The 22540-nt window shown below is 38.5% G+C and overlaps 1 protein-coding gene across 3 annotated transcripts in view; it reads right to left on the reverse strand.

Moving 5' to 3' along the window:
- The window catches only part of nrg2a (neuregulin 2a), a 54516-nt gene that overhangs the window by 4859 nt on the left and 27117 nt on the right, over positions 1–22540 (reverse strand). Inside the window, exons 4-10 of one of the 3 annotated variants that reach the window (XM_083927493.1) lie at positions 17098–17218; positions 11562–11620; positions 7714–7737; positions 6009–6111; positions 5635–5758; positions 5355–5482; positions 4888–5109 (exon numbers count right to left, since the gene is read on the reverse strand). In XM_083927493.1, the coding sequence (XP_083783619.1) occupies positions 4888–5109; positions 5355–5482; positions 5635–5758; positions 6009–6111; positions 7714–7737; positions 11562–11620; positions 17098–17218 (781 nt within the window). Of the gene's footprint in view, positions 1–4887; positions 5110–5354; positions 5483–5634; positions 5759–6008; positions 6112–7713; positions 7738–11561; positions 11621–12039; positions 12117–17097; positions 17219–22540 lie in introns of all 3 variants that reach the window. The other 2 variants (XM_083927495.1, XM_083927494.1) reach the window with 2 other exon arrangements.

The following is a 22540-nucleotide window of genomic DNA, read 5'->3' on the forward strand; positions in this document are numbered from 1 at the left end:
AACATATTCCTACACGTAATTGCAACTGTGCAGCGCACTGTATTAAGCCACAAGCCAGCTGTTTGGGTCAGACTTTCTGTAGCTTGTGGAATAAACAAATAAAATAAAATAAAAATGAGTGATTATGACTGCAATGACAAAATGCTGTTCACTGTGGAAACAAGAGGATCCCTTTATGAGCCCGAGTTTACAGAAGAAGAACTTTTGCAGAGGTAGACTTATCGGCTGAAAGTGAGAGAGGGGAAATTTCTATGGAAACTGGAGGAAAGTGCTGTCTAACTGCTTTGTAAAGTGTCAAAATATCCTAAACATAGCATACATTTAAACTGAAAGGGATTTTTTTAAAGGTGGCCAAACTACGTTGAGAGTGGTTCCCCCGTCCACAGCAGTACATTGCTTCTCCAAACTGGCGGCTTTGCTAACTGTCATTTACTGTAGCTAATACAGATTATAGATAAGTACCTCATACAACTCCACTTCAAAATACTAGAACTATCTAGCCGAACTTCTATCATAGGCGGTTTACTTGGGAAAAAATGTATTTCCTCTGCCTTGCATAATTGAATATACTGTAGTTGGTCATTTTGTATTAGTATTCAGTGGAGCCTGTTTTCTTTCTTTCTGCAGAACTGAAATGTCTGCAATAGTAAGTTAACATCACCACTGGCAAAATATTCCTGTAGAGTGCCCCAGGGATCCATACTGGATCCACCTATTTTATTAACATTGTTGGGTCTTATAGTGTACAAACATTGTACTTAGATAAAGCTGATTTGTAAAATTGATTCGGAATTCAGACATGAGTTGGATGAATCTGAATGGCGGTTTTGAATAGTATGTGGAGCATTTCTTTGACTATCACCTGTCTGCATCGGACCTTCTAAACAGTCTAAGTCAGGTACTTAGGCAGAAGTTCTGTGTTGGCTGCCCCTCAGTCTTTACTGAAGCCTGACAGTGACTAAACTGTTTTCTTCTGTACCCCTAGGCTATGGACCAGCCTATCCAACAAGATTTTCCAGCCAACCCAGTGTCCTATTTCATAACAATTTTGAAAACAAACCTTCCAAATCTGGCTTTTACTTGAAACTAAGATTACACTTTACTGGTGATTTATTTCCAGAGCTGGGTGGTTTACCCAATATGCTTACTTTCACACAAATTTCGCAAGGGCCCTGCCTCCTACTCATGTATCAGTGTTTTTAACTTTGGTGAGTGTGCAGAAGTATCATGGAAAGAAAAGAAGAAGAAAAAGACAATGAGATTAAATTGCTGGAAGTAATTAGCTAAACTTGTGTTCCCTCCTCTTCAAGTTTGATGTCAGAAAATAACAGTGTTGCACTGGATCTAGTCTGGCTGTCATGCTAACGTATCTGGACAATCAATGCATCTCTCTGTCCTTCTGTGTCTTGCTTGTTTGCAGCCACTTCCAGGGCTGTGTTTTGTTCTGTGACTTTAAGCCTGACAAAAGCAAGAGAGAAATACAAATGTTTATTATGTTAAGTGATAAATGCAGACGGGCGGCTATCTATATAAACTGCAGCTCCGAAAAAATAGAGTTGCACATCAACACGCTTTCTTATGAGTCTGAACAATATAAAATGTGCATTTTAAAACAAGACAATGACGATCTAGTCTCTCAGTCAATATGGATAAACATCTCCCTAAATAATAACTTTCAAGTATTCATCCAAGCCATTGTCTAAATAGTATTTTATATTTGAAATTGTATTAAATGAAACCTGTGGGAGCCACACAGCTGTATAGATTATTAGGTTTTATTTTATGATTTTAAAACATAAAGCTGCAGCAATATCCAACATGTTTACATTGTATAATACTGTTAAGGTTTTTTTCTACCATTTTCTATTGATATTCACTTATCTTAAGATTCTACATAAAATATTTTATTCAATCAATTTTGTTTGTTTATACCCCATTCTGTTTATTATAGGTATATTTATTATTAAACCGATCTGGAGCAAACTGTTTTCAAGGGGGGAGGATTGGGGGAGCAGTGGGGTGTCTGGGGTGTGACTGTATGGCAATGGCAAATGGTTTACGTGGCTTATGGGTAAGGTAGGAGGGCCACCCAGCTCTGTTTATTTACATTAAGCATACTTTGAAGCAGCACTTTAGACACTATTTTTTAGCATGTTAGTGCATAGGTTTATCACCATGCAGACCATTCTATTCCTAATCCTCTCCCTTACCTTAACCAAACTGTCAGCGATTCATTTATTTGCATGGTGCAACCTCCTGAATCTTCAGCCCACCCTTCACATTATGTCATCTTAGGAAGCTTTGTTCAAACATGTGCCATGGCCTGGTGGGCACCAAGGCAAGATTCTGAAGTCAATGTGGAGGCTTTTGAAGATGCAAAGCCACTAATGAGAATTAGACTCATAAAGTCTCATAAAGTCTCCGACTCTAAAAACTGTCTCTCAAAGTAGGTCAATATTATAAAATAATGTACATTTTGGAGTATGTTTTCTCAAATGGCAGGAGTCTGAGCATCACACTCAGTTGTTATGGTTGCTACTTTAATATCCCTCCTTCTACCTGGTTATATACTGGCGTATACTCCAAATTTGGATTGCATGGATTTTCAAATCAAGCGTTAGTAACATGTTTTACTACAGTCATAACACCATAATTAGACAACAACTAAACATTATTGTCAATACAGTGTGTGTTGTATTGACTGTTCATTGGCTTCAAGAAACCACAACATGCTGTGTGAGACACAAGCCTGAGGTATTTCCACAACACTGCTGATTCAGCCTTAGCAGAAGCTGTCACCATGATGGAAGAGGCGTTTGTTACCTGGAATGACTCTGAGGGGATGTTGGTTATGCAATCTGGCTCTGCATAACAACTCATCGTCCAAGGCTCTATTTGTGTGTAAATACTTGTTGTAAGATGGCATTGCTGAAACCTTACAGCTCAAGCACACAAAAAGCAAGACGCATCTTGTGTGGTTAGTTTTTCTGTCTAAAAGGCACTGGTCATTTGCTTTAGATACATTTAGATATCTTTAGTACTGCGTAGTAAACGTGATTTACGTTATATTGACGTTTTTGCTGCAGCCAGCCGGTGGTGTTGTCAGTTACAATGTCAGTTATAGAAATGTTAAAATACTTAATAGATACATACAGCTTTAAAAACATTATGTTTTTGTACTTGGAGATGTACTGATTTGCACAGTAAACAGCTCAAGTACGTATTTTGCAGCAATAGCAGGCATTAGTTCTTGTGTTAAGTGTATACAGTTTACATCTGGTCCTATGTGTGCCTTAGGACCAAACTGTATAGGTCATGGAACCTTGTGCAGATGATCTCAGACCACCATGAAAACTGATCCGGAGATGCTTTTAAACTGCACACCTTTTTAAATGAATGTAAGCTTAATGATAATTAATTAATCTTAATTTGACCTTAATTTGTTTTTATTTCTACTTTTCCATTTTTTAAGAAGGAGAGGTGGCGTCATACCTGTCCTGCAACCTGTGCAAATGTTACTCATTTAAATACTATGCTTTTTTGCTATGACAACCTTGTACAAGGGTTTAATTACTACAAAGGCCCCACTCGCCTGTGAATTTGACTATGTTGTGGTTTGTCAAAAACTTATCTCAGTAAAGGATGTCTGCTTTATGTCCACCTTGGTTCAGATTTAGTTCGATCTTCCATCTGAATAACCTGTCAATGGGATCTTACATGGTTTCACTGCTCAGCTTCTATTGAGCTATCATTGTATGGGACCTTCTCTTATTGTGACCCAGCTAATGATATGGCAATTCTGAAGACTTTAAACAAAGGTGAATGAGGGCCTAAGTATAAGCTTTATGAAAGGAAAGGGAAGGACAACCATATATATAGCGACCTTCAGCATGTTTTTTCAAACCTTAAACACAGGGTCTTCAATTACAGGGTCAACAAAGACAGACTTCCTCTACCTAACTGGGGGATCATCCCCTTCCCTCAACAACATGTGTACCTTAAGCAAAAATACCTAACCAACTGTTTTTATGGGCAAAGCATTGATGCTTAAACATATACTCTTTACTTTTAGCATCAGGCCAAATCGTGCTCCCATATCCGCACATTTCCTCCCAGCTCAGTGCTAATGCAGGCTTGTTGAGTGATGGATGCTTAGCTGTGAAATGTGTTGGAATTCAAAACATCAGCAGGGAGAGCATTTTGGGATTTGGAGGATCACTATTGGCTCCTACAACAAAACCAGGGGGTGTATCTTAGGCACTCAAAAAGCAAGTTCAAATTCAGGCCATGGGTGAGATAAAGTACTACTAAAATTGTAAACGTGTGGAAGACCTAAAAGCTGTCATGTTGTGGTTTGTGTTAAAGCAGGACTCCAACATTTTAGGAAATATGCTTGTTTGCCATCTTGCCCAGAGTCACATGAGAAGATTGATATCTCTGTGCCTTCAATACGGAAATACGTGCAGGATAAATATAGACAGCTTTGGAGTTGTTGAAAGGCTCTTAGTGCTAAGCTGAGCTAAACTTATGCTGGACTGAAATCGTCTGAGGGCGAGATGGCAAATAAATGTGTTTCCCAAAATGCCAAATTGTTCCTTAAGGATAATTAAAGGTAATGCTTAAGCCAATCGGAACTACATATGGGACAGGGGATAATGTTATAGGGGCTTTAGGCACAAGGTTCCCATTGAAATAAGCACTGTTTTCACTCTTGCCTACCTTAGCGTATTTCATCATCATGCTTGCTGTGTGTCAGTTTCCACTGAGACTCTCAGAGTGCCCTGACTGGCCTCTCGAGGCTGAGAGAGAACCAGCAGAGAGAGGAAACTTCTCAAAATGTTCACCACAAACCCAGTGCCACAACAGCCAAACAGGCCTGTTTCCCACCTGTCGCTGTGCGGAGAGTCTCCCAGCGAGTCGAAGGAGTCTCCGTACTGCAGGCCCGGCCGATGGGGGTCAGAGTAACCACAGTGTGCAGCGCGCCGGGCCCGTGCCTCCATGCACGCAGGACTGCTGCATTTGCTGGTCCCCACGGATGATGACATCATTCCCGGTGAGTCAGAGAGAATGCTGTCAGAACGTTCCAGGCTCCATGTCCGTTCTTCATGTCTGACAAATAATAAAAAAAGGTGTTAACATGCACACACCCCAGCATGATTCTTTTTCTATCCTTTTTTTGTTCACAAATATGCATGACTTTTGAAAAAGAGGTTTCACCTATTTCCAGAGGCAGGGCATTTAAACAGTTCACTAAAATAATCAATAACAAGTCTGTACTTAAATAAAAGGATAGCGAGTGATGAATGTGAGGAAGGCATGAGGGTAAACTCACGTACTGTATGGCGCAGGCTTACCTGTGAGTTGATGAATGGGCTCGTGTGGAAGAGTTGTGAGATCTGGAAGAGGCATGGCTGGCGGGGAATGATCCCTCTGTTGCAGGCCGTATGACTCGTTCAGTTGCAGGGACATTCTTTGATATGTACTGTGTTGGGAAAAATGGATTTTGCAGATGGAAAAATGTGGGGTGGTGGGGGGAGACAAGCTTTGATTATATAACTGAGCATAAAACCATTTGGTGTACATCTGTGTGCGTTTACTTTAATAACGTTAGGAATCCTTTCAGAGAAAACTCACATCTACCATAGGGATTTCCTCTGGGCCTGGTCCTGGGTGATTGGGTCCATTAGCAAGGTTGCGATTGGGATGTTCTGGACACATGTTTTGTCGCAGATGATTGTGCATCTTCTTTCTTTGTTTCCTGTTGAGCAAATCACCGTCATTCTTGCTCACTCTTTTTTTGTCAAGATGCCTTAAGTAATGATTTAACATGATACATTTTTTACTTGATGTAACAACCAGATCAACTATTTTATCTGTAAACAATATTAAATAAAAATCACAATACATCACAATATCACAATATACAGTTATTTCTTTTAATAACATGCAGGTGGTGAAATGTGAAAGTAGGGGAGACAGAAGCAGATCCATTTATCAGCAGAACTTACTTGGTTTTACAGTAGGCAACCACACACACGATGCCCACCACTAACAGAGCCACACAAATACCCGTGATTGTCAGAACTCTTTTCTGGTAGAGTTCCTCTGCCTCTGTCAACATCACACCCACAAACACACACACACACACACACACACACACACACACACACACACACACACACACACACACACACATTGAGAGAAATAACAGGGACAAAATTAGCGTCTTGAAGGTGCAGGTTCCCAATTATTTCATTGTAGATCTAAATATTTTGTTTACTAAATCCTGAGCAGTATGAAGCTTCATCTTCCCTTCGCTGACAACCCACTTCACAGTCAAACCTTTTCCTCGCACATAATCACAAATACAACAGATGCAGTTGCTGCCTGCGCTGCAGTAAGGCAGCGTGGGTGTCGGCAGGGGCTCAGCAAGAGTGAGACTGATCTATTAAGCAACTGTATTCTCTAAAAACTGAAGTCATTTTATGGTTCGGGGGCCTTAATGGATGGCCATTGGAATATGTAAAGTGTGCAGTATAGCACCAACGCATATGTGCTTTAGAAATGTGCATGATCTTGATCAATGATCTCTTATAGAAGTCTTCCTCTACTCAGGCATTCAGCAAGCAAAAATAATGACATCTTATTTAACAGTTACTTATGAATTAAGTGAATTTTGAAATGAAATATCATTAAACATGACACTAGAGAAATCTTGACTGATGCTTTTTGCTTTTCCAGAGAAGAGCTGTGTTAGGCTGAGGAAGACTCTTTGTCTTCCTGGAGAAAATGATGGAGCAAAGAGGTAGTGCAGTCCCTGATAAATAATGTAATACAAATGAAGAGAATTTGTGTAACTCCTTTCATCTGAAGTAGCAATTTTACATCCACATATCAATTTTTGTCAGGTTTCTGACACTTCAAAATCAATCATATTCAGAAATGATATTGGTGCTGGTATAACAACACAATATCCTCATGGTCCAGTTATTAAATGTACTTTTATAATTACATGACCTGTGGAAAGATGCCTCTATAGCGTTTATTCTACACTCTCAACCACCAAAACGCTTTTCTGGAAAAGGTAGCAAGAGCTAACGATGGAGCAGGATGGAAATAGTGGCAGATAGAAGAAAAAAACATGACTGCAGGTTCTTAAAATAGCATTGCATGCTCACAACATCACAGCTTCTTCTACTTGACAGATAACTAAAACGAGTAAGATATTATATTTCATACTTCAAAGTTACATTACAGCTATGCTAACGTCGGGGTTAGATCACATATGAATAAAAAGAGAAAGAGATGGCATATCAAGGGCATGAGAGGCATGAGACTAAAAGGGTTGGATAGATGAAGAAGTTGAAGATTGAGGAAGGACATCTGGTAGCTACAAACATGATACATCATGCTCGTTATAGATGGAATGAAGAATCAAAAAATCAGTCCAAAAAAAGGAAAATTTACTACTGTGTGAAACAGAAACAGAAAACCCAGTTAACAGTTCTACGTTTCCATTACACATGTATGGGAGGTGCAGGTGATGACATCCATGTTAATGATTGATGGAGGATCAGGGTTTGTCGTTATTATGAGTTATGGTATGATCGGTCGAGAGATTGATTGCAGTTTGGTTACAGTTTACACCACAGACGGAGTGAGAGCAAGTCAAAACGAAGGACATCTATTTAGTCAAAATGGATTTTTCCATACCCATAAATTCAATCCCAAGATGCTCTGCCATTGCAGAGGGTTGACAGTTGGAAGGAAAACAAAAAGAAACAAAAGTCCAGGTTAAGAGAGTGGCACCTTCTAACATAAAGTGGAGCAAACTAAACCAAGCATTTGTCAGTAATTGTCAGCCTGACGCAGTGAGTAACGACACTGACAGCATGCAACACAGACAGACACATACAGACACACACACACACACACACACACCCACACGAACACACATACACACACACACACACACACACAAACACACAAAAACACAAACTTTACCAACCATACGACACAAAACTACATGGCTACACAACTACCATTTTGATTCCTCAGTTTTTTTATTTTTATTTTTAATACATTCTTATCAAACTACAACATTTCTTCTTGGGATGTTCCCTTTTGTGTGCAGTTTCTATCTACTGTATGTCTCAACACAGTCATCTTGCGTTCAGAGGAGGCACCTCACTTTTACATTTTGCAAGTGAGTTTTTGAGTTTCAGGTTTGCAGGTTTCCTAATGGGAATAGGACACATTAGGCGAAGAGCCACTGTTATTATTGTTGAAAGGGGGAAAACATGCGTCATCTTCTCGAACTACCTGTGCTTTCAGTTTTCTGCTTTCTAAAAAACGCTTCAGTTCCCAAACACACCCATCACATGAACAGGCAAGTTAAAAGGAGTGTATCTGTGCAGTATCGGAATAATCACCCTGAATAAGAAGAATTATAGTCGGACTTTATATTATATGGCAGAGTGAGGCCAAAGGGAGGCTGCACCAACCAGCCAGAGTCCATATCTTTGGCAGCTCACTTGCTTTACTTGGGTTAGAGTAAGTCCCAGCTGTTCTTATGACAACATGCCTTGTTAAGCCAAGCCCTTATGGCTGAGGAGCAGAAACCATCCTCCTTCTCTTTGGTATCTCCTGGGGATGGGAGGCGCCCCTCCAGGAGGCGGGTGTTTAAGTATCGAATGGATGTGTGTGCACATGTGCTCGCTCTTTTAGAGAAAATATGATTTATCCTCCTTAATTGAGAGGAGAGAATGTGAAATATGTGAGAGGCTATTAGCAAATGCTATGTAGTTTTACACACACAAAAAAATAAAAACAAAGCACATCTATCAGCTCTAAATGTGGCTTTCATAAATCTGATTTCTTTCATTGAAGCAATGAGGTTATTGTGAAGAAAAATGTCATATGACATCACACGCTTTATCTTTCATCTATTATCTTTATCTTTTCCTATTTTAAATTACAGCCTTTAATCAAGTTTAGAGATGATGCCTTAAAATACAAAAAATTACAAAGTGCATGCAAGTTCCTCGGTAGATGATAGTTTCCTCATGGAAAGAGCACATTACATCTGATTGTTTTCACTTCTTTTAAATCTGCTTTTAAGCCGACAAAAAGCCGGGTAATTGATTTGAATGTAAAAACATGTCAAAAAAAGTAATTACAGCCCAGTCTGTGTTCATGTGGCTGGGCGAGAACTGGGAATAAACGCTGTCCGTGATGCAGTCGCACAGCTGCACTGAAGTTCGACTGAATGCAGAAAACAGTGGAGGAAAAAGAGCTCCCACACACAACTGTCTACTCTGCCAAAAAAACAAGCAATTTCAGCACAGTGCATTACGACTTAATGTGAGATGAAATTACTTGCAGTTAAGAAGGGGCTTTTTCGCATTGTACTCTCAGCCAGCATACAACAAACAGTGTGTTTAAGCTCTACGAGTCGGACCACAGGGACGAGACTCTGTAGGTAACATCAGGCAACTCCAAAAGCAGATGCAGTTTGTTATTTAACTGTAATGTTGCACTGAATTGCAACCACATGGGCTTGCAAAGACATGACGTTGAGAAGAATGCAGTAAGATTCTTTGCTGTTCTCTAACATGAATTATAGGCTTTGTATTTAACTGTATATTATTACCATACGCTATCTTTAACCTTGTATATGTTTTCTTCTTCAACAACTATATAAAATGTCAATTTATGTTTCATTCATGTTACGTCACTCCTTTGAATATCACTTGAGATACTTTACAAGTAATCAACCCACAGTAGTGGATGGTTTTCAAGTCAAAAAACCTTGAGGGCAAGATCTATCAAGCCGTATTTCTCATGGTATAATTTTGCCATTGATGGATTTGTTTTCTGATGTTGCTGTGTGGATTGGTGCAACAGTATTCTCTTACCCCAATGCCTAGCTTTTTGACACGGTACTCTAGCGCAGTGCATGAACTCGATGCTGAGGACATCTGCTGTGAGAGCACCATTTAGTAGCTACTTCTGAAGCAATGTTAGCAACGAACGCAATTTGTTGAATGTTCCGATGTAGACTCAACGATGTCTGATGTAAAGCAGAGTCCGGCTCTACCTGAGGTCTCTTTGACTGGTTATCAAACAATCTCAACAAACATAAGCAAGTGAGACTATCAGCGAGAAGATTGGCTATTTCTATGTAGCTATTCTGAATGCATGTCCCCTGTGAAATCAGACAAAAACAATTTACTGCACGTGTACTGGAAAGGAATACGTTTACGTTTTCCTAAGCAAAGTTTTGCAGTGAGTAGTATGCCAGATCATTTTGTTTTTGATATATTTTGAGGTTATGGCTGATACTGGGGCAGGATCGGCAAATAATATAATTGACCAAAGAACAAAAAAATAGCTAAAAGGGACAGTGATAAAGTAAAATGAAATATGAGTAAACTTTGGTTTAAATAAAGCAAATAGTATTTTAAAAAAACAAGGTGCTTTCTTTCACTTGCTTCCTAGTCTGGCTCATTGGAAGTCCAGAGCTGGGATAAAGCCTGACACCCTGCTACCTGAGACGATTGTGAAAGATTTAAAGAAATAGAAACAGGCCAGAACCTTTTTTTTCCCCTATCTGAAAAAACAGCACTGGAGTATGGTGTGTCTATGTGAGATTACTCGCTTCTGAAACAACTGCACGTGCTAGCCAGATCAAGATATTTATGACACCAGGCCACTTTAGTTTGAAAGTTCCTTGTTATTGCTTTAAGTAAGTTTTGCGGTAGACTTGGAAGTGAAAAAAAAATGTCACTAGGCGTGTATGTGCATGTATATTCTACTAAAAGCAACCGTGATAAACCCAGTGAGAACACTAACATTTAAAATATTTGCTCTAAATAATTGGACCTTTGGGAAATTGTCAATTATGATAAGATAAAATCAAGTTCAGTTAGGAATAACCTGAGTGGAATTTTGTCATGTTCTCTCAAAAATTACCTAAATACTTATGAATTCACATACTAAATATGAGTCACAATTTCACACTAATATATTCATGAGGAAATCCAACATGGCATGTTGTCGGCTCTCAGCAAACATTTCTTTATCAGTTAAGCCAGTGCACGACCTAACAGATTAAATCATTTGTCATGCCTATTAGTTAATGCTAATTGTTCAGGCTTGTCTGCTTGTGTTTGTAGCTGATTACAAGCAACATTAGTAGTGAGGTAAACGTAGGCTTTTAGTGACTGTTTTGACATCAGACTGTGTTGTTACATGCAGCAGACTTTGTGCATATCAACATCCACATAGCATCTAAATTCAGCCGCCCACTTGTTGCTATCAAACTTACTATCAGATCGTATTCTGAGAGTGTGCATGCAATACAATGCGAGTTAAAGGGCACGCACATGCAGACCAAAGACAATAACAGACTCTACTAAACTATGCCAGCTTGTGACTGAGTCATCGGAGGAGGCACAGACACAACTGCTATTAGGTAATAACAGGAAATTAATGCAATCTCTCTACACCCAGCATGCACGCATGACACAAGGACAGTCTGACAGAGGAAATTGACATACGGTAGAAACTGGCCATAACGTAGGTTTGACAGCGATCACCAGTAAAGTCATTTGGACACCTGATGGAAAGAAACAAAGCCACAAAAAGAGAGGGAGGAGAAGGGTGGTGGGTGAGTGAGAAAGAGGAAGAAAACAGACAGAGAGAGAGGGCAAGGGTGGAGTGAAAAGGAGAGTATGCGCAAGAAAAAGTGAGGAGGGAGGGAGGGTGGGAGAGAGAGAGAGAGAGAGAGAGAGAGAGAGAGAGAGAGAGAGGGAGAGAATTAGAACAACAGCAAAACTACAGACAGCAGAAGCAGAGTGTTTCCATGGATGACACCACCGTGTGCATGGTGTAGAGCACAGCTCTTTGCGTGTTGACCTGAGAAGGAGAAAGAGAAGGAGAAGGAGGAAGAGAACTGGGGGTGGGCAGCAGGAGTCCAGAGAGGTAATCCAGTGACAACTGTCTCTGTTCTCAGCTGCTCATATCAAGTAGACATACTTTTGAAAGGATTGGGCATGTACAACCGCAGCGGTTCAGTCTGTAAGCACCGTTGGCCAAAGTATCCATCCGGACATCTGGGAAGGAGCAGACAAGTGTTATGAAAAGGAAAACACACAACGTGAGGTGCACTGTAAATATTATGGATTTAAATCATGTCAAACACATTGTTAAAGGTCACAGTGAAGCCACATGGATAATGCAACAACAACAAACGAAAAACCCAGGAAACATTGTTACTTCCAAACGTGACCCAACATTAGTGCTGACTGTGATGACCTGATCATATTCTCATTAAAATGAAAGAAGAATGAACTGCTTCTATTATTAACATCATAATTGTACCAATACTTTAGTTGTTGTAATTTTATGAAAAAAGGATAAGACACCAATAAATTGTTTCACCATCCAGATAATTTAAAAAAAGTGAAAAGGAAAACAATAGAAACAAAAAACTACTCTTAAAAGTGACCCACAGTATAATACAAAATATAATAATAAAATAAATACATACATAAAATGATGCATTATAATAAATAAGGGAATATATATACAGTATATATATATATATATATATATATATATATATATATATATATATATATATATATATATTTACATGCTTAGGGGCTCTGTTTTGATCCCAGTCCTTGTGGAATGAGAGAAGAGAGTTCATCAGTACAGTATGGACAAAAAACTGGATGTATCTGGGGATAAACCGTGCACAATAAATCAATCCTAGGAAGCTGAAAACAGTATTGCGGTTTCTTCTCCTGGTGCCTGTTGAGAGCCTGGTATGTGTTCATCATCTCCAAATGTGAGAGTTTTATAACAGAAACCATAAGGCAGGGAGGTAAAGAGTCAAATCAAGAGGAAACCCAATCCTGAATTTCCAGTTTCAATGCAGAGATTATCTGAATGGGAAAACATGACTAGACGACTCTCTTGACATCTGGTTTGAAACATAAATAAGAGGTCAAGAAAAGTTATGTATGTATGTATGTTTGTAACTGTCGACAGACTACTGTATCATCAGCAAACCGTACTTCCTCATTATAATCCCATTAGGATAAGTACTTGGTCTTTAAGGGGCATCGACATTCCGCTCACAGTCCCAACTAGACCACCAGTACAACAAAGGTCATTGCTCGTGATTTACTGGTTTCACACAACGCCTCCCAGGAGCACCATAACATTCAGCATTAAATTACTCATCCTGAGTGATGGTGTTTAACAGGGGGATAGCATCCACCTAGACTAGGACTAGGAAACTTGGCTGAAAGTTGAAAGAAATAAACTGTCAAAGCATAATTTAAAAATCAGACGGTCTACGTGTCTACGGCGCAGCTGCGAACTCTATTACCACTCTTTTATCTTTAGTTTCAAACAAATCACTATCATTATGTATTATGCTTTGATCAAAAATAAACATTTAGGTGGAAAGTGGGGACGTTTTACCATGTGTTAGGAGACATGAAGCAGGACCTGTTCCTATATTCTACATGGTGTATATACAGTAGACTTACACAGGCCATTCCTCTCTCAAGTCCCCCACAGAGTTGATTTGGTAAGAGAGCAAATTATTTAATTTCAGACTGCTTATGTACTTTTATACATTTTCACAGAGCTAACACCATTGGTTGCTCCACCCATTAGTAAAAAAATGATAATTTAAATGAAAATAATTATTTTGGTACAGTTCACCCCAACACTTCTCTAGATTCAGCTTCTGGTTTTGGACTGTTGGTCAGACAAAACAATACATTTGAAAATACTATCCAGGTGAGGAAATAATAATTATCACCCTTTTATTTATTTTATAGACTAAAAAGGATTGATCAATTGATCAAGATAAAAGAAAAAAATATTGAAAACTTTTATTAAAGTTTTAAATGATTATATATTCCACTTACTTTTGTCATATGGACACACGCAGTTTATAAGTTAGATATGATTAATAAAAAAGATTCCTTATGTTTATGCTTTTTTGGAAAATGACAGTTATTTATCTTTTTATGATTGATATGTTCAAAAGAGGCAAAATTCATTTTTGCAGAATCAATTAATGTAAAGGAAACCATCAGAAAATAAATACATTTACATCAGTGAGTTACTTCCTTTGGGTCATTTATTAACCTTACTTCTCCCCAAAACAAAGTTAATACCCCAAAGTGAGGGGGCAGGGCATTAAAGTAGGGCTAGCTGCCTGCAGGACTGGTTTAGCCAGTGAGTAATACCAACTGAAGCCTGGCCTATATTGAATGAGATGGCGGTGGGGCAACAAATCCCTGCCGGCCTTCACTGCATTATCCAACTTTTCTGGACCCCTGCCCCGGCCGTGAGTGAATTAGCTGCAGCAATTGAGTTATTGGTGCCTCCAATTTGTACACAGCATATTGAATGGCTGTTGCAGCCATGTCCTCGTTGCTTGTTGAGCATTCTTCCTTTGGCAAACTGGGCACAGAAGCCTCGCCAATGTTTTAGCTCTATATCAAACCAGCCAGAGGACTTGTGCTATCATGACATATGGTCGAAGAGAACACGCAACATAATATTTGACCACCATGCTGAAAGATAATGTGCATATTTTGTGATATAAGTATACTTGTAGGTTTTTCATAGGTCTTTTTTTCTTTTTCATTGAATCTGTTTCCAGTTTTTATTCTTTTCTGCTTGTTTGTTCTATTTTCTCTTTATTTAATGCACTCCACTTTGAGTTGCAGCACTTGTATGATAAATGCTTTAGAAATAAAAATTTTCATTATTATTTTACTACATGATGAGGGCTGCAACTAATTATTTCAATCCTGATTAATCTAATTATTATTTTTTTCAATTAATTGTGTTGTGTCTGTATTCCAAAAACCAAAGATATTCAATCTAATATTTAGGGCTGTACCGAATAGTTTGAAGCTCCATTCATAATGCTGACAATATTATATCAATTATCAAATTACTGGATTAGCCGGCTGCCATGTTTTTATGTTGACAAGTTATATCAATCAAATAAAGTTGATTTAATAAACAAAAGACAAACTCATTTAATCTAATGAATCACTTAATTCAAACTGAGGATGTTGTTCAAGGAAAATGATGTTATAAAACATGACAGACATTCAAAGTGTCACTGGAAAACCTCAATAGAAGCTTTGAATGTAAAATAAAAACATTTGGTACAGCCCTACTAATACGATAGAAGACTAAGACAACCAGCCAGTATTTACACCAGTGACTGTGTCCTATTTTTGTTAAAACAATGACTTAAATGATGATCAAAATAGTTGCGATTAAATTTCTGACATCTGCATCTCTACTTATACAAATCTGTCAGTGTTCAGAAAAAAGAAAGAAAACTGTTTATTTTAAATGATAACTTCTCCTGAACACCGTGCCAAATACTGTTTCTTGACCTCTAGTCCAATACAAACTAAAATGTAGGAAAAAAAGGTTGTTTCTGTGATAATGTCAATCTGTTTTGTTCCTGAAAAGCTGAGATTCATGCTTCCTCCAGCGCAATTTACACATGGATCTTGATCCCCTCTGCCGCAGACCTCAAATGTAAGCAATGATTCTATTTACCTCACTGGGGGCCTCTAACAGGCATAAATATTTGCTCACTACTAAACCAGTGACTCATGACATTTTGAAAAGGCTTTTAATGTGCAGCCCTCCTGTACACTAAACATGACTTAAAAGCATGAGCACACCGCCGCCTCACTCCATTATTAGTCTTAAAATACACAACAGGTGGGTAGTTAGGCAGACTGGCAGCATTTCCCTGTGATGTGTTGCTGCTGCTGCTGAAAAAAAAGGAGAACGGAGATCAAGTGCTATCAGGAAAATGAACAGCAGGATAAGAAATGAGTTAGGAATACAGTAAAACAGTAAAAATGCATGAAAGGAGCTGGAAGAAAGGTTGATGATGAAAAATATATCATATATTAGGGTTGTCAAAAAAAATCGATACTTTAAAAATAATCGATACTATAAATTGTTATCGGATTAGATACTCAATTACAAAAGTATCGATACTTTTGCCATCAACATTGCAGCCGCGCTGCAGACAGAACAAGACAGAAGCTAGCTGAGCTGACTGAACACAGCTAGCACTGCTGCTGGAGGACCTTCGCTACCTGTTTTAGTACAAAATGAACAAAGCAGGGCGGTCGGTGGATCAGTGGTTAGAGCAGTCGCCTCATGTAAAGAGGCTGAAGGTCCTCAAGGCAGCAGCAGCAGGTTTGACCCTTTGCTGCATGTCTCCCCCTCTCTCTCTCACCCCACTTGATAACTACCAAAAAAATAATCTTTAAAAAAAACAAGAAAACGAACAAAGCAAAAGTATTTACCATATGAGGCTAACAACCAGGGAAAGGCTTAGGATGTAAACAAGCCGCTAGGGGATAGCATCTAATAATAAGCAGTAACCTTAACGGTGGAGCTAAGCAGCTAACATCATTAGTCTTGCCCACCTTACGTTAGAGACGTTCATTTAAAAGGATGACACAATAACGTGCCTGAAAAGTCAACCACCGATGAGACAGTGGCTCTGTCTGCTATAACGACTCTATTTAATGAGCAATGATAATATGGAGCCAAATGTGTAGCTGAATACATTGTTTCTCCTTGTTTACACTGTGGAGAACCCTGACTAACAACAACTTATTCAGCAAACGGAATCCAAGGTTTAACCTCCTCCGTGGAATCATTTTAATGTACACAGAAATCCCTGAGCTATACAACACAAGATAGTTTGAAAAAAATGTTTATATTACATTTAGAGACACCCTACCGCTATGTGTTTCCTTTTCGCTATGTCAGACAACTTTTTAAAAGTGGTGTTATTGATGTTGTTTGTATTGTTCTAATCTTTATTTTAAAAATTGTATTGCATTACCTCCATTTTTTGTAATTTTCTCCATGTGGTATCAGAAATGGTATCAAGTATCGAGTATTTACCAAGAGTATTGACAACCCTATTATACATATACATATATAAATATATATATAATTTTTTTTCCTTTTTTTTGAGGTGAACAAAAACAAAAGAAGATAACTCACTTGCAGGAGAGCTGATTTATACCATTTATGAAGTAACAGTCGCCGCCATTCACACAGTAGGCCTTCTCTGTGTCGTTGCATCTTCTGGCGTGGCCTGAGCCCGGAGATAGGGTTGTGGTTACTGAGAGGAAAAAAAACAAAGAAAGACAAAATCAGCTTTTCAATTTTACTCTCTGGATGATTTAGATATAGAAATAAGGGGACATCATGATACATGACCAAGCACAGGATTATCATTTCAAAAAAGCTTGGCTGTTATTTTTATCAGTATGATAGTCTTGCATCTCTACGAGTATCCTCAGCTTTACTCATATTATACACTTGTATTTCCAAGAACTCTTAGTTTTCCATCTACAAATGTAATTGTGCCTCAAAGCAGTGTTGACACAATCTCAAGAAGTTCTATGAGCAAAGATAAATATTTCCCTGACACGGCGTAGGAGTTGTTTACACGTTGACTCAGGTCCTTGGAATGACCCAAAATGTCATGTATCTGCACTTAATCCCCCTGACTGAATAGATATAATATGTTTGGGATGAAGTCTGCTTATCGGGGACGAAAGCAGGGACGTTTGAAGGAAGGGGAGTGCTGAGAGAGGAGCACTGTGGCAGGATTGGGCTTGAGGAGGGAGGAGTGCGCTTCGCGTGTCAGATGTTGACACGTGATTGCAACTGTGTACCTGCTGTCAGACGCTATTAGCACCTTAGCAGAATGTGACAGTTTGTTGGTAGGAATACAGATGTTTTCCGATCGGAAGCCTTTTGCACAATCAGCTTGAGCAGTCTGATACTTGTCGTGCAGAATGTTGTGTCAAGACATTGCACTAGAATTTTACTGAGCTGGGCCACTGGCTCTGACATATAGACAGCTTTTTGCCAAAGGCACACTATTTCACAATTCCCATTTGTTGCACGGTTAAAGAAGTCGGTAAAACTCTCTCCTCTGGTTAGAGAAGTGTGCTGTCTTGTTCAGAAGCTCACTTATGCTTTCGCTAAAACAACAGAGGTTAATTCCCTTGCTAGTTAGCATAACAAAAGCAAACAGATGACATCAGTGTGCACTCGACTTGCCAGTATCAGTCTGTGAAGAACATGAACAAGTCAGCACTTTTTCACAAACATACTATAATAACTTAAACTAAAAATGTTCTGTTTTTTTAAAGTTAATTTCCTATATTACCAAAATAGGATGTCTACTTCCTTGCAGTGTTACTGTTGGCAGGTATTCAGGTGGCTCTCAATGTTTTGGCAGACATACAGGTTTCCTATTACCAACTTCCATCCAAACAACAAACCACGACATAAATCTAGCTGGTTTAATTCGATGAGACATGCTGATATGAGTTGTGATTTATAACTGACCTTATGTTGTTATTATTTTCTTTTTACCTTAATTTAAACAGGCAAGTCATTAAGATCAAATTCTTTTTTTTTAAACAATGCCAAAGCCTCTTGAGAGAACAGTGGGAAAATCTCAAAAGTTAAAAAGACAGCAGCCAAACATGTCCAACACACCCACTACGTACAGACAATCACAACAAGCATGAGATTCAATACCTTTCATTATTGGAGTTAAATATGTTTTTTTACTTAACTCATAAGCTGTCATGTTATCGAGTTCCCTAAAGATGATTTATTTTTTTCCAACATAACACAGCACTCATCCACTGTCACCTCAAATTTTTTCCAAAAACGTTTCCAGGTCTACCAGTTAATCAGAACTACCTCATCGTCACACCTGACCTCTCACTCGGAGTGCCTGGCGTGTAAAACGCCTCATAAAAAAGATCAGACAAAGCCGTCGGGAGGAAGGAACCTCAAAACATTGTAAAAACCTCCTACGCTCAAAATAGAAGCCTTGTGCAGACTTCAACTGTAAAACACACAACACAAAAGGTGGCAAAACAAGCTGCATGAATCTCTATCTGGGGCAGCAGCCCATCCCAGAAAGCACTTGTGGAAGGGAGGGGAACGTCCTGGACAGATCATCAGTCTGACACATCATGCCCACACATAATCTCCAGTACACCTGGATTACATGCGGGGGGGTTAGCAGAAGCCACACAGGCAGTAGCAGGACATGTAAACTTCACACAGAAGGGTTGAAGGCTGATATGTGAACCCTGGACAAGTTTATTTTGCTACCGGTCACACCAAATCTGTTTCACTGTGCTCACTTTTTTCACTCACTCTCATCATTTTCAGTCAAAAAGATAAGTTTTTTTAATCTGGTAATTTTTGAGAATGCATTTTAGTTTCAGTGATTTGAATAATGATATATTGTTGTCATCAGAGGACTGCTAGATGACCTAATGCTTATTCTCTCCAAATATATTGTAATTGACAAAAACCTACTTTTGTCTACTTTAAGATCACAGATTCCCTTTTACACGATAACTCCATGGGCATTGTTCTCTATATCAACATTTTTGTAGTGCACAATGGCATTGTGTTGGCATGATTTGCATGACATTTGGGATTACAATATAACAGAAATTGAACGTATACAACACTTTATAAAACACATATAACACGTTTTTTGATCCATCAGCATGTTTTCTTAAAATTCAGTGTAGGGAGGAAGAATTCAACATCGTTGCCTTGGGTGGAGCTCAGGGATAAGACATTTGAAAATGCATTCTTGATAATATTTTGTCAACTTAATTTCACAAATGAAACATATCGCTCTCCACCGTTGTAAAGAAAGACTCAAATCCTTAGATGATGGAATGTTGGTCTGCACATCAATATAGGAGACATATGTATAGTCTGAGAAGAACCACAACCTCAGATAAATGTCAACAGTAAATATCCATCAACCTTATACACAATCTGTAAAAGGATTAAGAGTTTTCTTTCCCCCACAACTTAGAAACAATCAACTAACAGCAACAAGCTTTCAGTGGCACACAAAAAACAATCCATTTGAGAACATTTATTTGCCTGCAGTCATCAATTAACATCCAATCTATGCAAGTGTCCCAATTTCCTTCTCCTCTCCTCATTTTCCCTGTCATCCTCTCAAATCACTCCTCCATAGCAGACACACGGTTGTAACACAGATGAGTTAAGAAAAAATCAGTACATCTTGTATACACAATCTTATAATACATCATACAGGGCCCGCATGGACTCCATTAAACTGTAATCTGTAATATTCATCATATTTGTTTCTGGAAGACCTTGCGTACATATTGTACACACATTAAAAGCTTGAAGAAGTAAAATAATTAGAGATTTAACAACGTCAAATTTAAAGTATGAAGTATGGCTACTTTGATTCAAACAGCTGGAGTAAAAAGCGAGGGGAACTGCAACTAAACGGATGCACCGAGCATCAATAAATCACACATGCACACCCTCTTCAGGTTTTATAAAAAACTTGTAAAACCTGACAATAGTAAGTAAAAACCTGCTGAGCTGCAGTAAAATGTTGATGACCCTGAGATGTCATGGACTTTGTCATGTTTGAGAGTCTGTTACTTCTTCCCATCCTCACCTTCAGCCAGCGGTGTAGTGTCTAATTAGCCATTTTATCTGTTGTCACGGACAACCCGTTGGTCAAGATGAACTTAAGTCCAAGTATCAGCAGATAATATAAACGTATTTCCGCATGAGATGTAGCAGCAACCGGTTAGTTCGCTGGACTTTCCGTCATTAGATAAATATGCTGTTTTAGTCATTATTGTGCCTCCTAGAAGAAACTGTGATAACATACTACTAATTTGCAACATCAAATACGTTTTGAAAGAAATTAAATGTTGTCTGAAGTATGTTTTCTATTAACATAATGAAGAAACGATAATTTCTGCTCTTTATTTTTCCCTACAACACTACTCTACTCACAGCACTTGGTTGAGGTTGGGTAAGAATTGTAACCTGGGTTGAATAAAAGTTAAAGACTCAAAGGTGACATGTTTATTTGATTAACTTTTAAGCAAAAGTTTTTCCCTAAACTTGACCAAAGAGATACTCAGGATGACAAAACTTAGATTTGAGAGTTTTCCATTTTTTGGTTGGATTATGGTCTTTCCAAGTGCCTCCTAGAGTCTGACATATAATGATATAAATGATGTGTTCCTACAACAAGTGATGTTTTACAATACCAATAAAATACATTCTGTTGCAAAAGTGATTGATATGATTGTGCAATAAATTGGAAGGCCATCTATTAGTGATAGGTGGACCAATGCATTTCACAGAATACATGTTATGTAACATATTCAAACCTTTTATATATATATATTTTTTTTTTTTTTGTGCAAAATATGGCATCAGTTTCTCTGCAACACTCCATTATAGTGCATGCAATCTCCTGCCTGTCCCACAAAACTTCTCTTCAATGATTTACCACTCATTATGTATTTATGTTTACATTAATAAAGATACAATATTCATTTCAATGCACTGATTCATGAGCACTCAGTACGTTTGGCAGGCTGACCTGAGGCATACCTAAAAAGATTTCTCGCACATCACTACCATTTACTGACTGAAAAAAAAGTGCATTTTGCATTCTTGTTATCTCGCCACAATCGAACAAAAAACAAACAGCAAGAGTTGTAGTGACCCACAGAACTTCTTTTGGTCCAATGACTTGAGTCTGACTGCACTTTAACATGCTAAACCACAAACTTAGAAGAATGACAGAAGCACCACAGAGAGAGCCATTAGTAGTTTTCTCACTTTCATCAGAATCAGAATCAGAATGAGAAATACTTTAATAATCCCAGGGGGGAATTATTTGGGAAAACCCATACATGGAGCAGTCCATACAGACCCTGTTCCCAGTGATGAAACAGGAACAGTGTCTCCAGAGGTGATCTGTTTGAGCCAATACATTGTTTACTCAGGCTGCGCCAGATGTTTACTCCAGATTAAAACTAATGACAAGGCAGAAAAATGTATTGACATGGTTAGAAATTAAGTGCAAACAGAGGAGTATCTCATGTAGTGCCTTAAAATGTGGATGAAAATACACATTTCATTTATTTTACTAGTGTGGTTGTCATATGGTTGATAAGATAGCTTTTGGCAAGACTTTGAGAATACATTTCCTCTCCACCTCCACCTTTACAACATTCTTAGGCACTGCATGTTGAAACAACTGTTATCAAGAACAATGAGTGGCCTTCTGTTTGCATTCATTTTTATCAGACGCCAGAGGCATGCAGTATAACCTTTCCAATATTTTGGTATCTGAGCATGCTGAACTGCCAACTGTGTGAAATACACTTGACTTCACTACACTACAACTGTATTGGGTTGTAGTTGCTGTGGTAGTGGGCCAATCACACGTCACATTAAATTGAACGCTTGGGGTGATTGGCTGTAAGCCACAAGCATACAAATAGTCTTTTTTTCTAGCTCTGGGTACAAAAAGGATAAAATGCAGGTATCGTTTTGATGTTCCTTGGTACCTTGTAGGTATTGGGTACCGACA

The sequence above is a fragment of the Echiichthys vipera genome (genome assembly GCF_963691815.1).
Source record: "Echiichthys vipera genome assembly, chromosome: 14".
NCBI classification, from domain to species: domain Eukaryota; kingdom Metazoa; phylum Chordata; class Actinopteri; order Perciformes; family Trachinidae; genus Echiichthys; species Echiichthys vipera.